This window comes from Cyanistes caeruleus, chromosome 7 (assembly GCF_971803275.1).
Source record: "Cyanistes caeruleus chromosome 7, bCyaCae1.hap1.1, whole genome shotgun sequence".
Lineage (NCBI taxonomy): Eukaryota > Metazoa > Chordata > Aves > Passeriformes > Paridae > Cyanistes > Cyanistes caeruleus.
In genome coordinates, this window is record NC_141707.1 from 29305565 (window position 1) to 29321475 (window position 15911).

Here is a 15911-nt window from a genome sequence, read left to right on the forward strand (position 1 = left end):
TGGGATATGTATTGGTCATCTGTCACTACTGTTTTGATTACAAACACAGGCAAGAATAATGGGTCTCTTCAAAATTTTCCTCTGCACTGACTGGTAGTTTATTTACTAGCTGCACTGGGGAAATACTTGCAACAAAGTACCTATTCTTAATTAATTGGCCATCAGCGACTCAGTGGCTTTTGGCTTCTCCAAAGCCAGGATAAAGGTAACCAAAAACTGCTTGGGAAAGAGAATAGCACTGAAGCCTTTCTGCACCATAAATCAGTAATTTAAATTTTTCTACCTGTTGTGGTATAAATGGCCTTTAAAATATTTTTATATGGCCAAAAAAAGCAAAACTGCTTAGTATTTTACTTTGGGTTATGAAGATCTGTATCATCCTTAAGAGTTTTTTAAAGAAGTTTTTGTATGTTTCATGCTGTACAAAACATGAATGTATCTTTCAGACATAATGACTTATAGACTTATATGTGATTGGTGTTATGACTGTTGGATTTTATGAATAATTATTTTCATACCATTTGATTAGGAAAAATGTTGGGTGGGTGTGGGAAAAGAGTATGTTTGTAACACTTCCATGATACAAATCCAGTTTAAGAAGAAAAAATGTAGTTTTCATTGTAAATAAGAGCAATATTATGACAATTTTGTGCCAATGTAAAATGTTAAGATTTTGGGTTTTACTTTTAGGTTCAGATTGAAAACTACCGCTACCATCTCTTGTTTAAAATGGATTTGAAGGGGTTTTTTTTAGTAGAAATACATGGGGCTCTAGTGGGGGGCTTTGAGTGTTTTTTGGGAGCATTTTTTATTTTTGCTAAATATGAAATAAGATACAGGTATTGTTTAACAAACCACCTACAGATTGTCAACCAGTCCACTTTAAGAAATACTGCATTAGATAGCCCAGATAACTGAGAGCTGAAAAATTAATTTATCATGAGTTTAGAAGCAATTAGTATTTTCAATCACTTGTAAGTCTTAAACAGTATAATACTGCTTTTAAGCTTTTGTTTTTTTAATCTATTCTCTCCCAGTTATGAAAAAGACAGTGCTTGGGGGTTTTTCTCACTAGGTTTAATGCTAGCTGACATTTCTTCTATGCTTTTCTGTTAAATCTCAGAAGCTTATATGCCATATAGATAAAGCAATAACACTTCTAGAATATCTAATTACAGTCTGGCACACCATGTACTAAAGAAAGGGTGAGAAAGCAGTTGGGACATTAAGAAACATGAGGAGTTTGTTATGGAACTTGTGTGGCTGGCAACTTTCCATGGAGACCTTCCAAAAAGCTTCATGGTACCCGTGGAAGGGCCAAAATGCAGGAGACGTGCTGCAGTTGCGCTACCCAGGGAAACAGGAAGAAGGGAAGGTCTGGCATAGAGATGTTGGGGCTCCAGGTATGCTGTGGAGCTGAATTACGTGATATTTTTATGCTTATGCAGTGTGTGTGCAGGTGTGTGGGTGATGTTTGATGGCTCAGGGAATTAGCATGAGCATGAAAAGCTCTACAGATCCACCAATTTCCAAGCAAAAGGAGGTTGTTCAGTACAAATGCTGTAGTTTTGACTGTAGAGCCACTTTGCAGGCAGTCAACAAGCCTCTCAGCCCTGAGGATAAAAGGAGTGATTTGGTTATGGTCCACATGAAAAATTTCGCATATCTGGACTTCCACCAAGTAGAGGAATAGTGTCATCTAATATCAGTTGCAGTCTTTTTGTAGCTCACATCTCAGGTCCCCAGTTGGCTGGGTTTGGGTATATTTGCCAATTTTAGTACCCATCTTTTGACCTGAGACTGAGAAAGGTCTTTCCCATTGCTACGTCTAGTGCTAGGATCCAGTATTAAGATCTGGTAAAAACATATTTGTTGACTAACTGTGGATCTTGCATGAATATGCAGGGATTTATAATTCGTGGTGATTGGGAAGCTGTTAGAAGGAGGAAATGGTTGGTTTGTTTCAATGTAACTGTTCTGTCCAGCCTGTTATCCCACTGCACTTAGTCACTTGTTTGTTTACAAGTCTGCAAAGAAGGCCAGTTCCCTATCACTGGATTTTACCTCTGTGCTTGTTACTCCCACAGGTGTCTATCTTTTCATAGGGCTTCTCCTGCTACAAGTTTTGATCTGGTGCATAAGGTGTAAGTTCTGGCTATTGGCTTTGGCATGTTTTGCTCATTGAGATCTCAGTGGTGAAAAGGAGAGAGAAACAACTTTCTTTAAAAAAATGCTGAACTACTCAATTGATTAATAGCCTCATTTTAAAAAGTCACTAAAATATCTGATTCTAGTCTGCTGTAGCAAGGACAGTGGTTCATGGACTGGCTGGCAGCTCTTTAGTTGTGGTATTTCATATTTAGCAAGCTTACACATTTTAAAGGATAATTTTTTTCCAAGTGTTTTGATGTTTGAATAGTAGCACTTTATCTCATGCTTACTACTGACTGAACTATTGGACAAAATAAATTGGGTTTGGAGAGAGATGCTTAATGGGTTTCTATACAGAGATGATTCAGATTACACCCTGGTTGAATGCTTTCTGTTGTTCCAACCATTTCTTGTTGATTGTTCATGTGTTTGAGGGATTTTCAGAAAGTAGATATTAATAAGATAATTCTATCATCTCAATTTTCCTGTCTTAATATGAATATGAAGCCTGCATTTGGGAAAAAAATAAAAAAGGAAACAAAAAAAAGGTGCAAATAGAAACTTACAGGGTACTTGTAAATTTATCTCTGTGATCTCTCTCAGCTAGCTGCAAATTAGCTGTTTACTGTAAATGTTTCTGCTAAGCATTATTTTTAACATTAGATTGATTACCTGGAAATCAGTATTCCTTTTTTTTTCTTTTTACTTAACTTATTTGAATTTTGATAACTAAAGATAATGCACAGCAACCTAGGCCAGGGGCCTGAGACATGAGTGAAAGGGTTACAACAGTTTATGTTAAGCTGTTTTGTTCTTTAACTAGAATATATCCACAAGGACTAGACGATAAATGATCCAGTGCAATTATCTCAGTATATTTGGGCACCACAGTAACAACCCATAATAATCTTACAGGAAAATTAAGGTGAGAGAGTGAAGGTTTTATCCAGTGTATCCAGACTTGTTTTCCATTTGGTTTGCTTTATTTACCAGTGATCCCATTTTAACCAGTCAGTTTGGCCAGGCTCTTTGTATAAGGCTTGGGGTTTTTCTGTAGCAGGTGCTATTCTATATGTAAATACAAAGGGAGGAGTATTATTTAGATCATTATTAACAATCAGATGGTGGCAATATTTTTGCCAGTTATTTCTGGTAATTAGTTTGCATTTCCAGCTGTGGCTTTCAGTTGTCAAATTTCATCTCAGTTTCATAATGCTGAATGATGGACTGCAAATGTGGAGTAAATCATCTCAGAGTTGAACAGCTCTTCATTTCTTTAGACTAACTCTTGTGTATCTTTATTAATATTGGGGGGATGCAAAGGCTCTTCCCATTCAGCAGACTTCTGCCTATAAATTTGTTTAAAAGCACATGAGGGGGAGGGAAAAAACAAACCAACAGCCTAAATGCTCCATCTTGGCTGAGCAGCCAGGGCGGTTGATGAAAAATGATGGAAACTTGAAATTGGTCAACACTGGACAATGTGAAAATAAATTCAGTTTTTGTCACTGCAGCTACTGTATGCTTTAAAGGGCCTTATGTATTTGTCCTCATTTTGATAAAATGAAATTTCTTGCCATTAAAATTATACACTAACTTCTACCGAAAACCAGCAGTTCCCAGGATAAATATGCTAATTAACATTTAACAAGTCTTGTTTTAGTCTTAAGTAAAATTTCATTCTATTATGTGAAAAAATGCTGTTATGCATATTTTGTGGATATATTTAATTTCAGTTGACAAATAGTTGTCTAGGTACAGACTTGAAAATATATATATAGTTTACTTGTGGATCTTAATTGTTTAATTGCAAAATAAAGATGTGCTTTAGTAATTTAAAGTTAAATTCTTTTTGGCGATTTTCTTGCTACAGTACACACAGTTTTGCTATGCCACATTTATATGTGTCAGATGCCAGATAATGTTCACCTTGTATTTTCCTTCTTGACATTGTATGACATAAATATACCCCCATGGATTTTACATTAGAAGATGCAAATTATCAGGAATTAAGTTGCTTAGTTAAAGCATCACCCCAAGGTTTTGCCTGAAAATACATGAATACTGCAACATTTGGTCCAATGGAATAAGAACTTTTAAATTACTTTTTATACAGTGAGTGTATTGGAGATGGTGTTCATAGAGATGATAATCTGATCAAAAAGCTGAGAGTGTGATGAACACTGATGTGAAGAAGAAAAATTCCAGATGGAAGTTTGTGATTAAATATTTGCTGCCAAAAAGTGAGGGGGTGTTCAAAACAAAAGCAGGTAAAGATGATGAAAGGACTTAGGAAGCAAGACAGAGTCTCAGGAGGGATGGGTGTCTGAGACCCCTGTATTTTCTTAATTCCACTGATAAATACAGGACTTTAAAGTGAGGACAGAATGTTTGGATTTGAAGTACAAAAACATAATCTAGTGGGAAAGCACTTTAAGGGGAAAAACAGATGTAAGAAGAGGCATTCCAATAGGAGGAGATGTTTAAACTGGAATGGGAAGACTGCATATAAAACCAGTGACAAATAACACAGTTGAATGTGTACTGTACAGACTTGGACCGTATCTGAGTAGCAAATAGTGAGGAAGGAGTAGACTGTAATTACAGGAGGAGTAGCAAGAGGGTGGTGTGAAGTAAAAATTGCAAAAAACGAGCAACTAAGTTTTTGTGTCACTGAAGCTACAGGAAGGAAATAGTCTTGGTGCCAGCATAGGAGCTTGTCAATAACTGAGTGGAAATAAGCTAAATTTGAGGATAGCTTGAAGATGGTTAGAAAATTTAGGGACAAATCAAGAATCAGGCAATTCCCCAGAATTCTTTGCCATATAGGAGAATGTGTAGACTTAATAGCCAAGAGACTTCCATTTACCTGACAGATCTCCACTACAAACTAAGCATCTTTGATATGCAAAACATTGGTTAGTTGATCTGCGCTGAGAATTCATCAGATATCTGTAAATATTCGAGATAAATTATTTTTCCATGTTAAATATAGTAAGATTTTGTATGGTTTCTTCGTGAACTTTATTGCTCCCATAGGTATTTCATGACAGGTTACTGAGAGCAAGCATAGTCCCTTCTCCTCTGATAAAAAGTAGTTATCTAAATTTCCCCGCCCCGCAAAGGTGTGATTCACCTTTCTGAATAAACAGGCACATGAACGTGAATCTCACCTTTCCTCAAAGCTCGCCCTGCTCCTCCCAGCGGCAGGAGAGTGATCTGTTGTCAACAGACATTTAGTACAATCACCCTGTTGCTTCGTCAGCAAATGGTGGGCAATTACCTGGCAGCTTTTTCAATTTTCCCCCCTATTTCAGTAAGTGATATCAAGGGAACTCGATGTATATTCAGGCTGAGGTATTAATGGGAGTTTCGTTATGCCAATTCCTCTGCCTGGCACGGACTGACCGAGTGTCTCAGCCTGCGCTTCAGAGCTGAGCATAAGAAAAAATGTAGTGTTATCTTTAGCCCAAATATCTGCTTCCCCAAACTAGTAGGTATACTGGATTCACTGTTATCCTGGGATTTTGAGGGTGGCTGGAGCTCCTTTGCTCCGAGCTTTGTTACTCTTAGCTGGCATTACGCACGGAGAGTTTATATTGCCTTTCTTGAGGTTTTCCACAAATAGTGGCTTGCACACAAATATTTATATTTATATTTATATTTATATTTATATTTATATTTATATTTATATTTATATTTATATTTATATTTATATTTATATTTATAAAAGAACAACACACAGAGTACAGTGCAGCCCTCTGCACTTGCTGCTGAGGAGCGGGGCTTGTCCCCCGGGGGTTTGAAGGACTTTAAACCGCAGTTTGTAGTCGCAGCCTTATTTCAGTGTATAAATACTAACAGTGTTCGTTTGTAGACGGCTCTGCTTTATTTGATACACTGCTACCGCTGCCCTTTCAGGCACTGTTTAAAGATACGATTTTCTTACACATTTTATGGTTTAAGCGCGCGTTTGTCTAAAGGTTCCAGCTCCCGCTGGGCAGCCGAGGGCTGGTCACCGTCCTGGCCAAACCACTGAGGGGAAACCTCCACACCGCATTAGCAAAAACTCCAGAACTTTTGGACACAATCTGAAACGCGTCCCGAAGGCTCAATCCCCAGGGGAGCCACATCCCCGGGAGTGCCCCACAGCCTCCGCTCCCCGCCGCGGCCCCTCGGGCCGCTCCAGGCACGGCGCTGCCGCCCCCCCGGGCAGCACGTGGTCCGCGCCGCGCCCCCCCACCCCCCGCTGCGGCCCCTCCGCCGGGCGAAACCACCTGGCACGGGAGGGGGGGCGCCCCTTCTCCACCGGGCCCCGCCCCGTTAAAGGGGCAATGGGCTCCCGGCGCGGCGGGAAGCAGAGCGTTCCTTCTCCCGTCCGGCTGCCGCCCTCCCTTCCCGCCGCCCTCCCTTCCCGCCGCCCTCCGCCTCCATCTCCGCGCCGCCACCGAGGAGGAGAGCGGGCCCAGGTGAGTGAGCGCGGGGGGGAGGAAACGGCCGGCGCGTCGCTGCCCGTTTAAGGGCCTCCCACGTCGCTCCGCCATGTCCGGCGGCCCGGCCCTTCCCGGGGCTCCCTCACCGCCCCCCGCCCGCCCCCGGGGCCTGGAGGAGCCGCCGCGGGGAGGCTCCCGCAGCCCCGCAGGTGAGGCCGGCAGGTGAGGCCGCCGCGGCCCCCGAGTGGGGCCGGGGCGTTATGTAAGGGTAGGGGCGCCGCGGGCGGGGGTCGGAGCGGGCGGGGAAGGCGCCGGGCGGGGCCGGGTCTCGTCTGGGGTCGACCCTCGGGCTCGGGGCTGAATCCCCGCGCAGCTCCGGCTGTGGGCCGGCAGCGCGACGGGAAGCGCCGTGCCCGAGGGGCGCTCTCCGGTCCTACCAGAGCCGTTCCTGCGCGGAAAGCCGTGAGTGCGGCTCTGGGGCGGGAAGGGTCGCTTATCGCTTGTTTTCGATGGGAGAGGTGGAGTGTGCGAGCCAGGAAAGGAGCCGGTGGTATGTAGCGCTTAGTTGCTTCCCAGCTGTGGAAGATCACTGTCTCGGAGAAGCGCGCGGTGGCGTTTGTGTTAGTGAAAGACTGCAGAGAAACAGTAGCTGATCTGCACGATCGTTGTTTTTTCCCTTAAGTGTACTTTCGTGTTGTCCCAGAAAGTCACCCAGCCGTCGTCAAAGTTCTGAGCTGTTTTCTTTTCAAAGATTTTCACATCCAAAGACTGTGGGTGTTTAAATCAAAGTGAAAATCTGTTTGACTCTTGGACGTTTCTTTATCAAAGTCTAGGATTTTCTAAGAACTTTATTGCAGGCTTTTCAGGCTTTTTTTTTTACTTTTTTTTTTTTTTTTCTGGTTGGGTTTGAAATTTTTTGGTTGGTTGGTTTGTTTTGATTTTGGAGTTTTTCTTCTGTAAAAAAACTTAACCCTGTTCATTTTCTCTGCTGGATTTTGTAGCAAAGATGCTGAGCTTTTTCCGCCGCACGCTGGGACGCCGGTCCATGCGTAAGCATGCAGAGAAGGAAAGGCTGAGAGAGGCCCAAAGGGCTGCAACCCACATCCCTGCAGCTGGGGACGCCAAATCCATCATTACCTGCCGAGTGGCGCTGCTGGACGGGACAGATGTCAGTGTGGATTTACCGGTATGAGTGATCCAAATCTGTTTTTTAAATACACTTGTCTTGTGTTACCCTGATGTGGATTGCTGTTTGCAAGTTAGGTAAAGGCATTACTCTTTCCTGTTGGCAGTTGACCCTGGGTTGTGACTTGATGTCTGCTAAGTTACTGCCTGTAGAAGATTCTGAAAGAATAGTTAACTTAGGCGTTTACTGAAGTTTGAGAGTGTTTTGCTTGATGTCATCTGACTTACACACTGAAGGCTTTCTAATGTTGCAATGTAATTATTGTGCCAAGGCTTAACATAGAGAGGATAGCATGTAGGGTGAATTGGGTTTTCTTTTTGGTGAGCTATCTATCTTGACAAAGAAGGTGAATCTCTTGGTGTTTAAGAGGAGGCATGAGCAGGAGTATTAGCAGGAATTTCTGTGTGGGTTTGGTTTGGTCTGGTTTTGTGTCAGAGATGGATGCAGTTTTCAATGCTAACTTGAGAGGGGAGGGGAAGAGGAAAAATTGCTTCCTTCCCTTCCTCAGGGCAGGTTATGTAGTAGGGATTGTCTCATGGCATGGTGCTTTATTTGGAGAGAGGTGTTACCCACTGTTTTACATTTCTAAAGCTTCCTTAATATGCACGTGCCTGTTCTGCTTGCCTAATTATATACCTGTTTTTGGCCAACAGGATGAGCAGTAGCACCAGAAGTGATGCACTCTGTTTTTCCATTTCCTTGTGTTGTAGTTGTTAGTGACTTGTTTTAAGCTTACAGAGCTGAGCATTAGGAAGTTAGGAAGGTGTTGATCTTCAAGACCTGGCTAGTTCCAGTGGACTTTTGCTGGTATTGGAACTGCTGTCTAGAAAGAAAAGCCATTTCAAGACTGGCTGCTCCACACAGCTCTTTCTTTCCTTTCTTTTTTAATCGTGGAGTGTTTAGGTAGTGCAAGGAAGTAAGCTTAACTGAGCACTGTTGTTGGCGTAGTGGGCAGAAACAACTCTTGTGATATCCCAAACCCCAAATAATCTAGAGTTAGAGAAACCCCTTGGCATCTTTATTTGCAAAATTACTATATAGATAGGCATTTATAGAGGGTAAAATTAATTCGTAAATTTCTGAAGCAATGTAATGACTATATCCAGTGCTGCTTAGTGCCTAGGATGTTTGATTTGGGGCCAGGAATGCCCACAAATACTTTATAGCAAGAGTTAACACTTCATAAGTACTCAAGTTTAAATTGGTGTCTCTGCATAACCAGAGCAGTAATCTTTGGAGGCAAATTCCTGGCAGCTGTAACAATATTTCCAAGGCTTTGAGGAGCATAAATTGAACCTGAAGAGGTGTCATGACCTGCCAGGGTGCAGTAGTAACTATTTACTTCTACAAGAAACTCTTTCTACTCCAAATTATTTTCTTTAAAAGCCAGTGTAGATCCTTGTCTGTGGACATCTACTGTGGGCATCGAAGTTGGGAGTAACAGTGACCAAATATGCTAAATCGACATAGCCAGGTGTGGTAATTACAGTGCATCATCAATGGCTGACATGTACCAGTTTCTGCAGTGATTAAAATGTAATAAATTAAAAGTAAATTAAATGTTTCATTTCAAATTTCCTAGAGTATTTATTCTTGTATCTCCACTTGTAACATTCATATTTTGGGGCTGACTCTTAAAAATTAAAGAAAAAAGGGTAGGGGAAACAGGGGATGAAGAGGAGGGGTACAAAATCCCGGCAAAACAACACCACTTTCTAAAATGTAAAGCTTAAACTAAAATACACGTGTATTTTTTTCTTTTACAAAACCTTTCTTTGAGAATCTTTGTGCTCTTTGAGCGAAGATCTTTTCCAAGACTGGCACTGTTACTTTGTTGGCAGTAAATTTGCTTTAAAATGAACCCTTTCTCTCAAAGAGGTGCCCCCATGTCTTCCAGTTCATTTGTGTACAATCACATTGTATACCTAAGCACTGTGAAATTGTTTTAATAAAAAAATAAATAACAAAGCTTTTCTTAAGAATTAATCACTTAGCAAACAGGTTAGTTCACAGCCAGAGAAAGGGTTGTCTTGGCAGGAATGAATGCCATACCTTTTTAAATCCATGGCTACACAAATACTTTACAGTGGCATAAGTTGTTGCTGCCACAGGAAGAAAAGATGTTGCTTTCGTTATTGCGTTTGTCCTTGTTTTCTCATACCCCTTGGCAGAAGAAACAGTTTTTTAGCAGCCAGGCAATAAGCTAAGTCAAGAAAATGCTGTGGCTGAAAATAATCAGTATAATTTCGTTATGTAGTTTCCAGCTGGAGCGATTCTCCAATCTGGTTCCCCATGTGCCTCCCCAAATGTGGTGAAGAAGCATTTAGAGGTGATACCAGGCTTAAGTTTGCTTAAAATGCTGTTGGGCTTTATCCTTACAGTGAATTTTTACTGAGAAGAGTATTCTGGATTTACAATCGTTAATATAATTAAACCTGAGTTTGCTGAATTTCTCCTCAAAAAAAAAAAAAAAAAAGGAAAAACAGAAACAACAAGAAGCAACCACAAGGGACATTGCCATGTAAGCCAAATACATTTCAGAGTCATTAAGTAGCAAAGACTGATACTCTATGAATATTAACAGTGAGACAGAAGGGACAGGTTGTAAATGATGCAGTTGAGATTTGACTTATTAGACAGAGAATTTGAGCAGAAGCTCTGCTTTTTGTCCACTGATCTTATCTTTGGTGTCTGTCAATCCACTTAATCTTTCTGCTTTTCAGTGTCTTCTGTTGTTTTTAATTAGAAAAATGCCTGGCTTGAACTTTTCACCAAAGCTGCAGTCATACACAGTACATAGACTGGATTCTTTGCAAGAATCTACTGCTGTTGTAGCTATGTCAGTGACTGAAGAATGTCAGTGTCATGTATACTATTTACTGACACCTTGGTATGTTCAAAATGGGAGCATGAACTTAATGCAAGTTATCAGTGTTCTTTTGGGGCAGATCGAAAGGTGTCAAGGTTTTTTCCCCTCAGCTTCATCTCAGATTTAAAGATGTGTATTGACCTGGTAGTTTTTATTCTCTCTTACCAGTCTTGAAGCTTTGTGTTTCTCCAAATGTGTTCAGCCATTTTTACAGACTTATGTGCTTAGTGAAACACTAAGAAGCTTGTTACTTTATCTTTTAAAAGTTTTTATAAAATAGATGTTATCTGTAAATGCTGCTGTTGATGTTGGTGATTATACATTCTGCTTTTCTGTTAACTTGAGTTCAACTTGGACAAAAATTGAGTTATGCTTTTTATTCAAGTTGTTTAAGAGCCGTGGGTGGAATGTTTGCTGAGTAGTATGAGTGGTGAGTTATGCTCTGTCTGTTATGCTGACATCCCTTTATCTTACTTTTCATCCTGTTCCCATGCAAAACTAAACTACATCTTCCCCCACTGCACTTCTGGAATTCGCAGAGCTCAAAAGCCATGAACAGCCCTGGTTTATTACCTGAAGATTCCAGAAGCTCAGTCATACCAGTCCGGTCTGTCAAGGGAACCCCTAACAGCTGGAGGGAGTACTGGCTCTCCTGGTGCTCGTGCTTTGTGAGGAAAGAGGTTGTTTGGGGGGGAACTTGAAAGCTGTTTTTATCCAGGGTCACCAACAACTATGAAATAATTTGGAACAAAAATGTTGGTCAAGAATTTGAAATAAAGTGCCGTTTTGAGTAACAGAGAGCTCCAGAGGATTTTAAAATATTTTAAAGTTGAGTACTCGTTTTGTAAGTCCTATGCTATCCATAGTACTAATTGGGAGAGGGAAAAGATAATGTAGATAGGGGGAGAAATGATAACATAAGTAATGTAAATATGTGCACTTGGAATATGCACCTTCTTTTAAATTTTTTGATTGCTTTCTATGGGATAGCAAGGTCAGCCTTACAAGAGAGACAGAGGAAGTACAGGGTCTTCTGGAAGCAGAACTGTACTTTGTGGAAGCCAGCGGTGTTTCAGGAAAAAAACTTGACCCTACCTAACCCACAATTTACATAATCTTCTCATGGATAATGGAGTGTTAATTGTATTCCAGTTTCTGTACGTGCAGAGTTTAAGGTAAAAGCTTCCTGGTGGTATAAGATGAAAGACAGAAATTATGAGAATGGATACTCTCTGAGTAGTTTATCTTGGAATATTCCTTACTTAATCATGCATGAAATTTGATATGGAGGTTGCAAAATGAGATGATTTTGTCCTTACTATAATGAAGTATCATTAAAACAAGGTCTTGTATAAACTAGTCCAAGGGCTGTGTGTAATAGTGGGATTGAACTAAGCTGTTTAGACTTTTATAGTGATTATTTTAAATAAAATTAAGAAATCTACCTGGAATGTGAAAATCATTTAAAGAGTGCCAATGACTTTTTGTTTGGAGAGAGGTGATTTGTGTTCATCCTACTACAAGATCAGAGATGCATTGTGATAGTTGATTTTACTCAGTAATCCACTCTGGTTTATTAAAAAACCTGTACAGTATTTATGGCCACTTGCTGAATATTTGTGGATGTAAATATGAAACACATAATGCTGTTCCTGGCATGGGTGCTGATTAACAAGAAAATCTAATACTGCTAAAAATGTTGGAAAATCAATCATCAAATAAAATGAGTGCTCCGAGTGTTCAAGGCTGACCTCTAAAGTTTCAAAATAAAGCTCAGCTGACAAAGTAGTAATAACATAAACATTTGAGCGTGCTCCTTTCTGTGTGTGTTAAGGCTATAAAGGTTTGGATTAAAACTCTTTTTTCCCATGTGGTCTTTTGTCTGAAAGTATTGACATGCTTTTGAATGTTTGCTTAAATTTCTGAAAGGCCTTTATGGGGGCTGAAACTGGACAAAATCAGTCTTGAGCTGTGTGTTCCAAAGCAGAGGTGCTGTGTGTGGTGTGAGGGGGCCTGGGCTCAGTGCAGGGTGGGCCAGACTGAAATTCATGGGGAGATGGAACCTAAGCCAGGGGATGCCGAGTGGCTCTACCCATGTGAGCAGCCCTGACTGCCTGTACTGGGTCCTGCTCGATGCCCAGACACTTCGGGGCCATGGCAGGGAGAGCATTTCAGTCTTGGTGCAATGCTCCATGCCCTGGCACTGTTGGAAAGGAGGGAGGAAGGGAGCAGCTGGCAGCAATCTGTGCTGCTTGCAGAATAAATTGTTTGGCCTGCAGTGTGCTGCCAGTGTGTTTCTGGGGCTGGTGCTGCAGGCTGGTTTAGTTGCCTGAAAGTTTAGCAGTCTTAACTCAAAGCAAATTTTATCTGAAGTCTCGCTTTCCTGCTGAACTGCCTCTGCAAAGAGCTTAAGGGCTTGGGACTCTCTGCTGCTCTTAATCAGAGTGCTCGTGAGAAACCTGCAGGTGGAACACCAAATAAAACTGAAATGTTTACAATATAGTGGGGTAGGCATTTAATCTGTAAACCTTAATGCTGAACAAGCAATTTGGATATATTCTGTATCAGAAAGAATTTAAAAATTGGTTTAATCAAATTGGTAGTTAGAAGATAAAAACTTCAGAAAGTCGAAACAGACTTCCATAAAACAAAGTGACAGGTGTGAATGTTATCAGTCTTTGTCTGCTTATGTTATATGGTCAATAAGCCTGAGCAGAGTACATTAAAATCCTTCTACATAGCACTCTAATGTATGTACAGTTAGGCTGGGTATTGAAATGATTTCTGTGTTATGAAGGTTTTTGGGAAATGCCTTCTTTCTCCAGAGAATAAAAGAACAAAATATTTAATCCTAAATGCTTACCTTCCTATATTTGTGAGACACTGAGTAAATAGAATTGATAAGCTGTGCTTCTGGAGGTAGAAATTCTCCTTTATATTCACAAGTGTGTATGGCACTGTTGTCAAAAACTGGGGATAAACCAGAGAGAGAAGCAGAACTAGTGTTTTGCTGCCAGTGACATCTTTAGATGAACAAGAAAATTGACTGGAGAGTTTGGAAAAGTTATTGTATGAGTGATGCTTGGAGTTTGAGGAAAGGAGCAGCTCCATTTGTAGGTCAGTACTTAAAGCCATAAGAAGATCAGGGTGATACAAATAATGTGTACTTCTAACACTGCCTTTGTAAAGATAAGGGGTTTTAACCCTCCAATTCTCCAGCAAACTTTAATGGTGTTAACTATAGACACCGTTTGCATGATATTGAGATGAAATCTTCTTCCTTTAAAGCTCACTATTGGAGCTTTCTCATGGCTTAGTTATTTGAAACCTGTGGTTTGGGGAGAAGAGGATTTACTTCATTAAAAGAATGGACAGGCTCATCTGCTGCTTCCCTGCTGCTGTGGTCTGCAAACATGCATAGGTGACGCCCTAGCAACTGGGTAGCTGTAAGTCTTGAATGGGGATCTATCCATACCGTGTGTGTGGGTGTAAATGGTATATTTCTAAGAAAGCTTCTATGCATATGAATGGTAACCCTCCTGATGAGTTGACAAAAACCAGGAAGTGAAGTTTTTGCCACTTGGTAGCTATTGAAGACAATAGTTAATAGTTATGTTAGTTAATAGTAATCTTAGTTATAAAAATGTTAACATGATCATTTGAAGAAATCTGAATAAAAGGTACAGCTGCAGAAACACAAAGTATAGTAAGTCCTGTGAAGGTATTGCTTATTCATCTATTTTTTTTTCAAAGTTCATCTTGCATAGGGCCCTCCATTTCTTCACAAAGAAATTAACAGGAGAGATTATTTTCTGGTATTTTAATTAGTAAATTTATTAGGTGGGTATTTTGGTCTTGAGGGTTTTTTTCAAGTTTTGGAAAAAAATAACTACTTGGCTGTGATTAAAAACTTTAGGTGAGCCATTCAGCTGGTGCTCACCCAGCACAAGCTCTTCTCCAGATACCGTGAGCTTGTGTTGCTTCTCCCGCGCTGGTCTGTACTGCCTGCTCTAGTACTGAAGGTGCCTTTGACATCAGGAAGGTTTGGAGCACCTGGCTGACTTATCCTCATGGATGCGTGTCCATGAAATAGGCGATACTCTGAGACCATGAGAAGAGGGTATAAATGCTGCCTTTCAGGTTTTAGGCAGTGACTGAGATGCTTGAGCCAAGGAGAATGTCTCGGGATCACCTTACCCCGGCAGTGAAGGGACAAACCAGCACACTGAGGTGAACACCCAGTCTTGTTGCTGAGCTACCGGGGCTAAGCCCAGCCTTCGTAACACCTACTCAGCCAGCAATTGCAGTTATTAAGAGCAGCAGGAGATGTCATTAGTTGGGAGCATCCCTTTCATTGGGGAAAGGGGGGGAGGGGGGCAGGGGCCATGTGATTCATGCCGAAGTGATCAGAAGATGCTTTTGTCCAGTGTGGCAAAACCAGGAGAAGTCCTGCCCTATATATATGGTGTATTTTATTCACGTTTTGCTGTTGTTGATTCTCCTGCTGTGATATGTTTGCTGCTGTTTCCTGGAGAGAATAGAAAACTCTGTAAATCAAATAGTCAGGTTTTACTGAACTGCAAACCCGTGAGAAGTTTAATCTGTGCCCTGAAGGGAAGACCAGCCACTGACTGGACTGCTTGTGAGTGGAGTTGTTAATAGTTCATCAGTAATCATTAAACAGTTTGAAAATATTTGTCCTTTGAGTGTAACCTGAGATCTGCTCTAAGGGAAAGAAAGGAAAGGGGAGAAAAAAGCATGGGACGACATCAGGATAAAAATGTCACTTTGACAGAACCCAAGAATATTTTGCATTGGAAGGAACCCACAAGGATTATTAAGAGTCTAACTCTTCATGTCCCGTACAGGGATTGAACCCACAACCATGACGTTATTAGCACCAATGTTGCCGTTAGAAAGTTAGGGCAATTTTTCATAAGAAAATGTAATAAAAGTGTATCTTTGCTCTCTGAAAACTCTTGAGATTGCAGTTTTATTGAATGCAAAGAAATTAATTTTGATTCATTACAGTTGTCTGGTTACAAAGCATTAATATTTTTGCTGTTTGTTTAAGGAGGAAGGACTTTAGTAAGAAAAGCATGTGTGACACTTCTGCTGACTTGCACCAAATACAGCTGCTGAGGATTTAAATCATATGCAAAGTAGTAGATAATTAATTCCATGTTGACAGCCCTGGTGATTTAAGTCAGAAAACAACCAGAAGTCCTGCAGATCTTTCCGCAGACATTCCACTGCTTCTTCAGGGACTTTA

At 40.8% G+C, this 15911-nt stretch overlaps 1 protein-coding gene across 23 annotated transcripts in view; it reads left to right on the plus strand.

Moving 5' to 3' along the window:
- The first annotated feature begins 6384 nt into the window (after positions 1–6384).
- Positions 6385–15911, plus strand: part of EPB41L5 (erythrocyte membrane protein band 4.1 like 5) — a 55897-nt gene continuing 46370 nt past the window's right edge. For 7 of the 23 annotated variants that reach the window (XR_015289231.1, XR_015289232.1, XR_015289238.1 and 4 more), the window contains exons 1-2: positions 6613–6793; positions 7586–7770. Coding sequence is in view for 15 of the 23 variants with exons in the window: in XM_086897666.1 (XP_086753792.1) it covers positions 6694–6793; positions 7586–7770 (285 nt within the window). In the remaining 8 variants the exon portion in view is untranslated. Of the gene's footprint in view, positions 6807–6855; positions 7135–7585; positions 7771–15911 lie in introns of those variants that run through there. The other 16 variants (XR_015289236.1, XM_086897669.1, XM_086897672.1 and 13 more) reach the window with 6 other exon arrangements.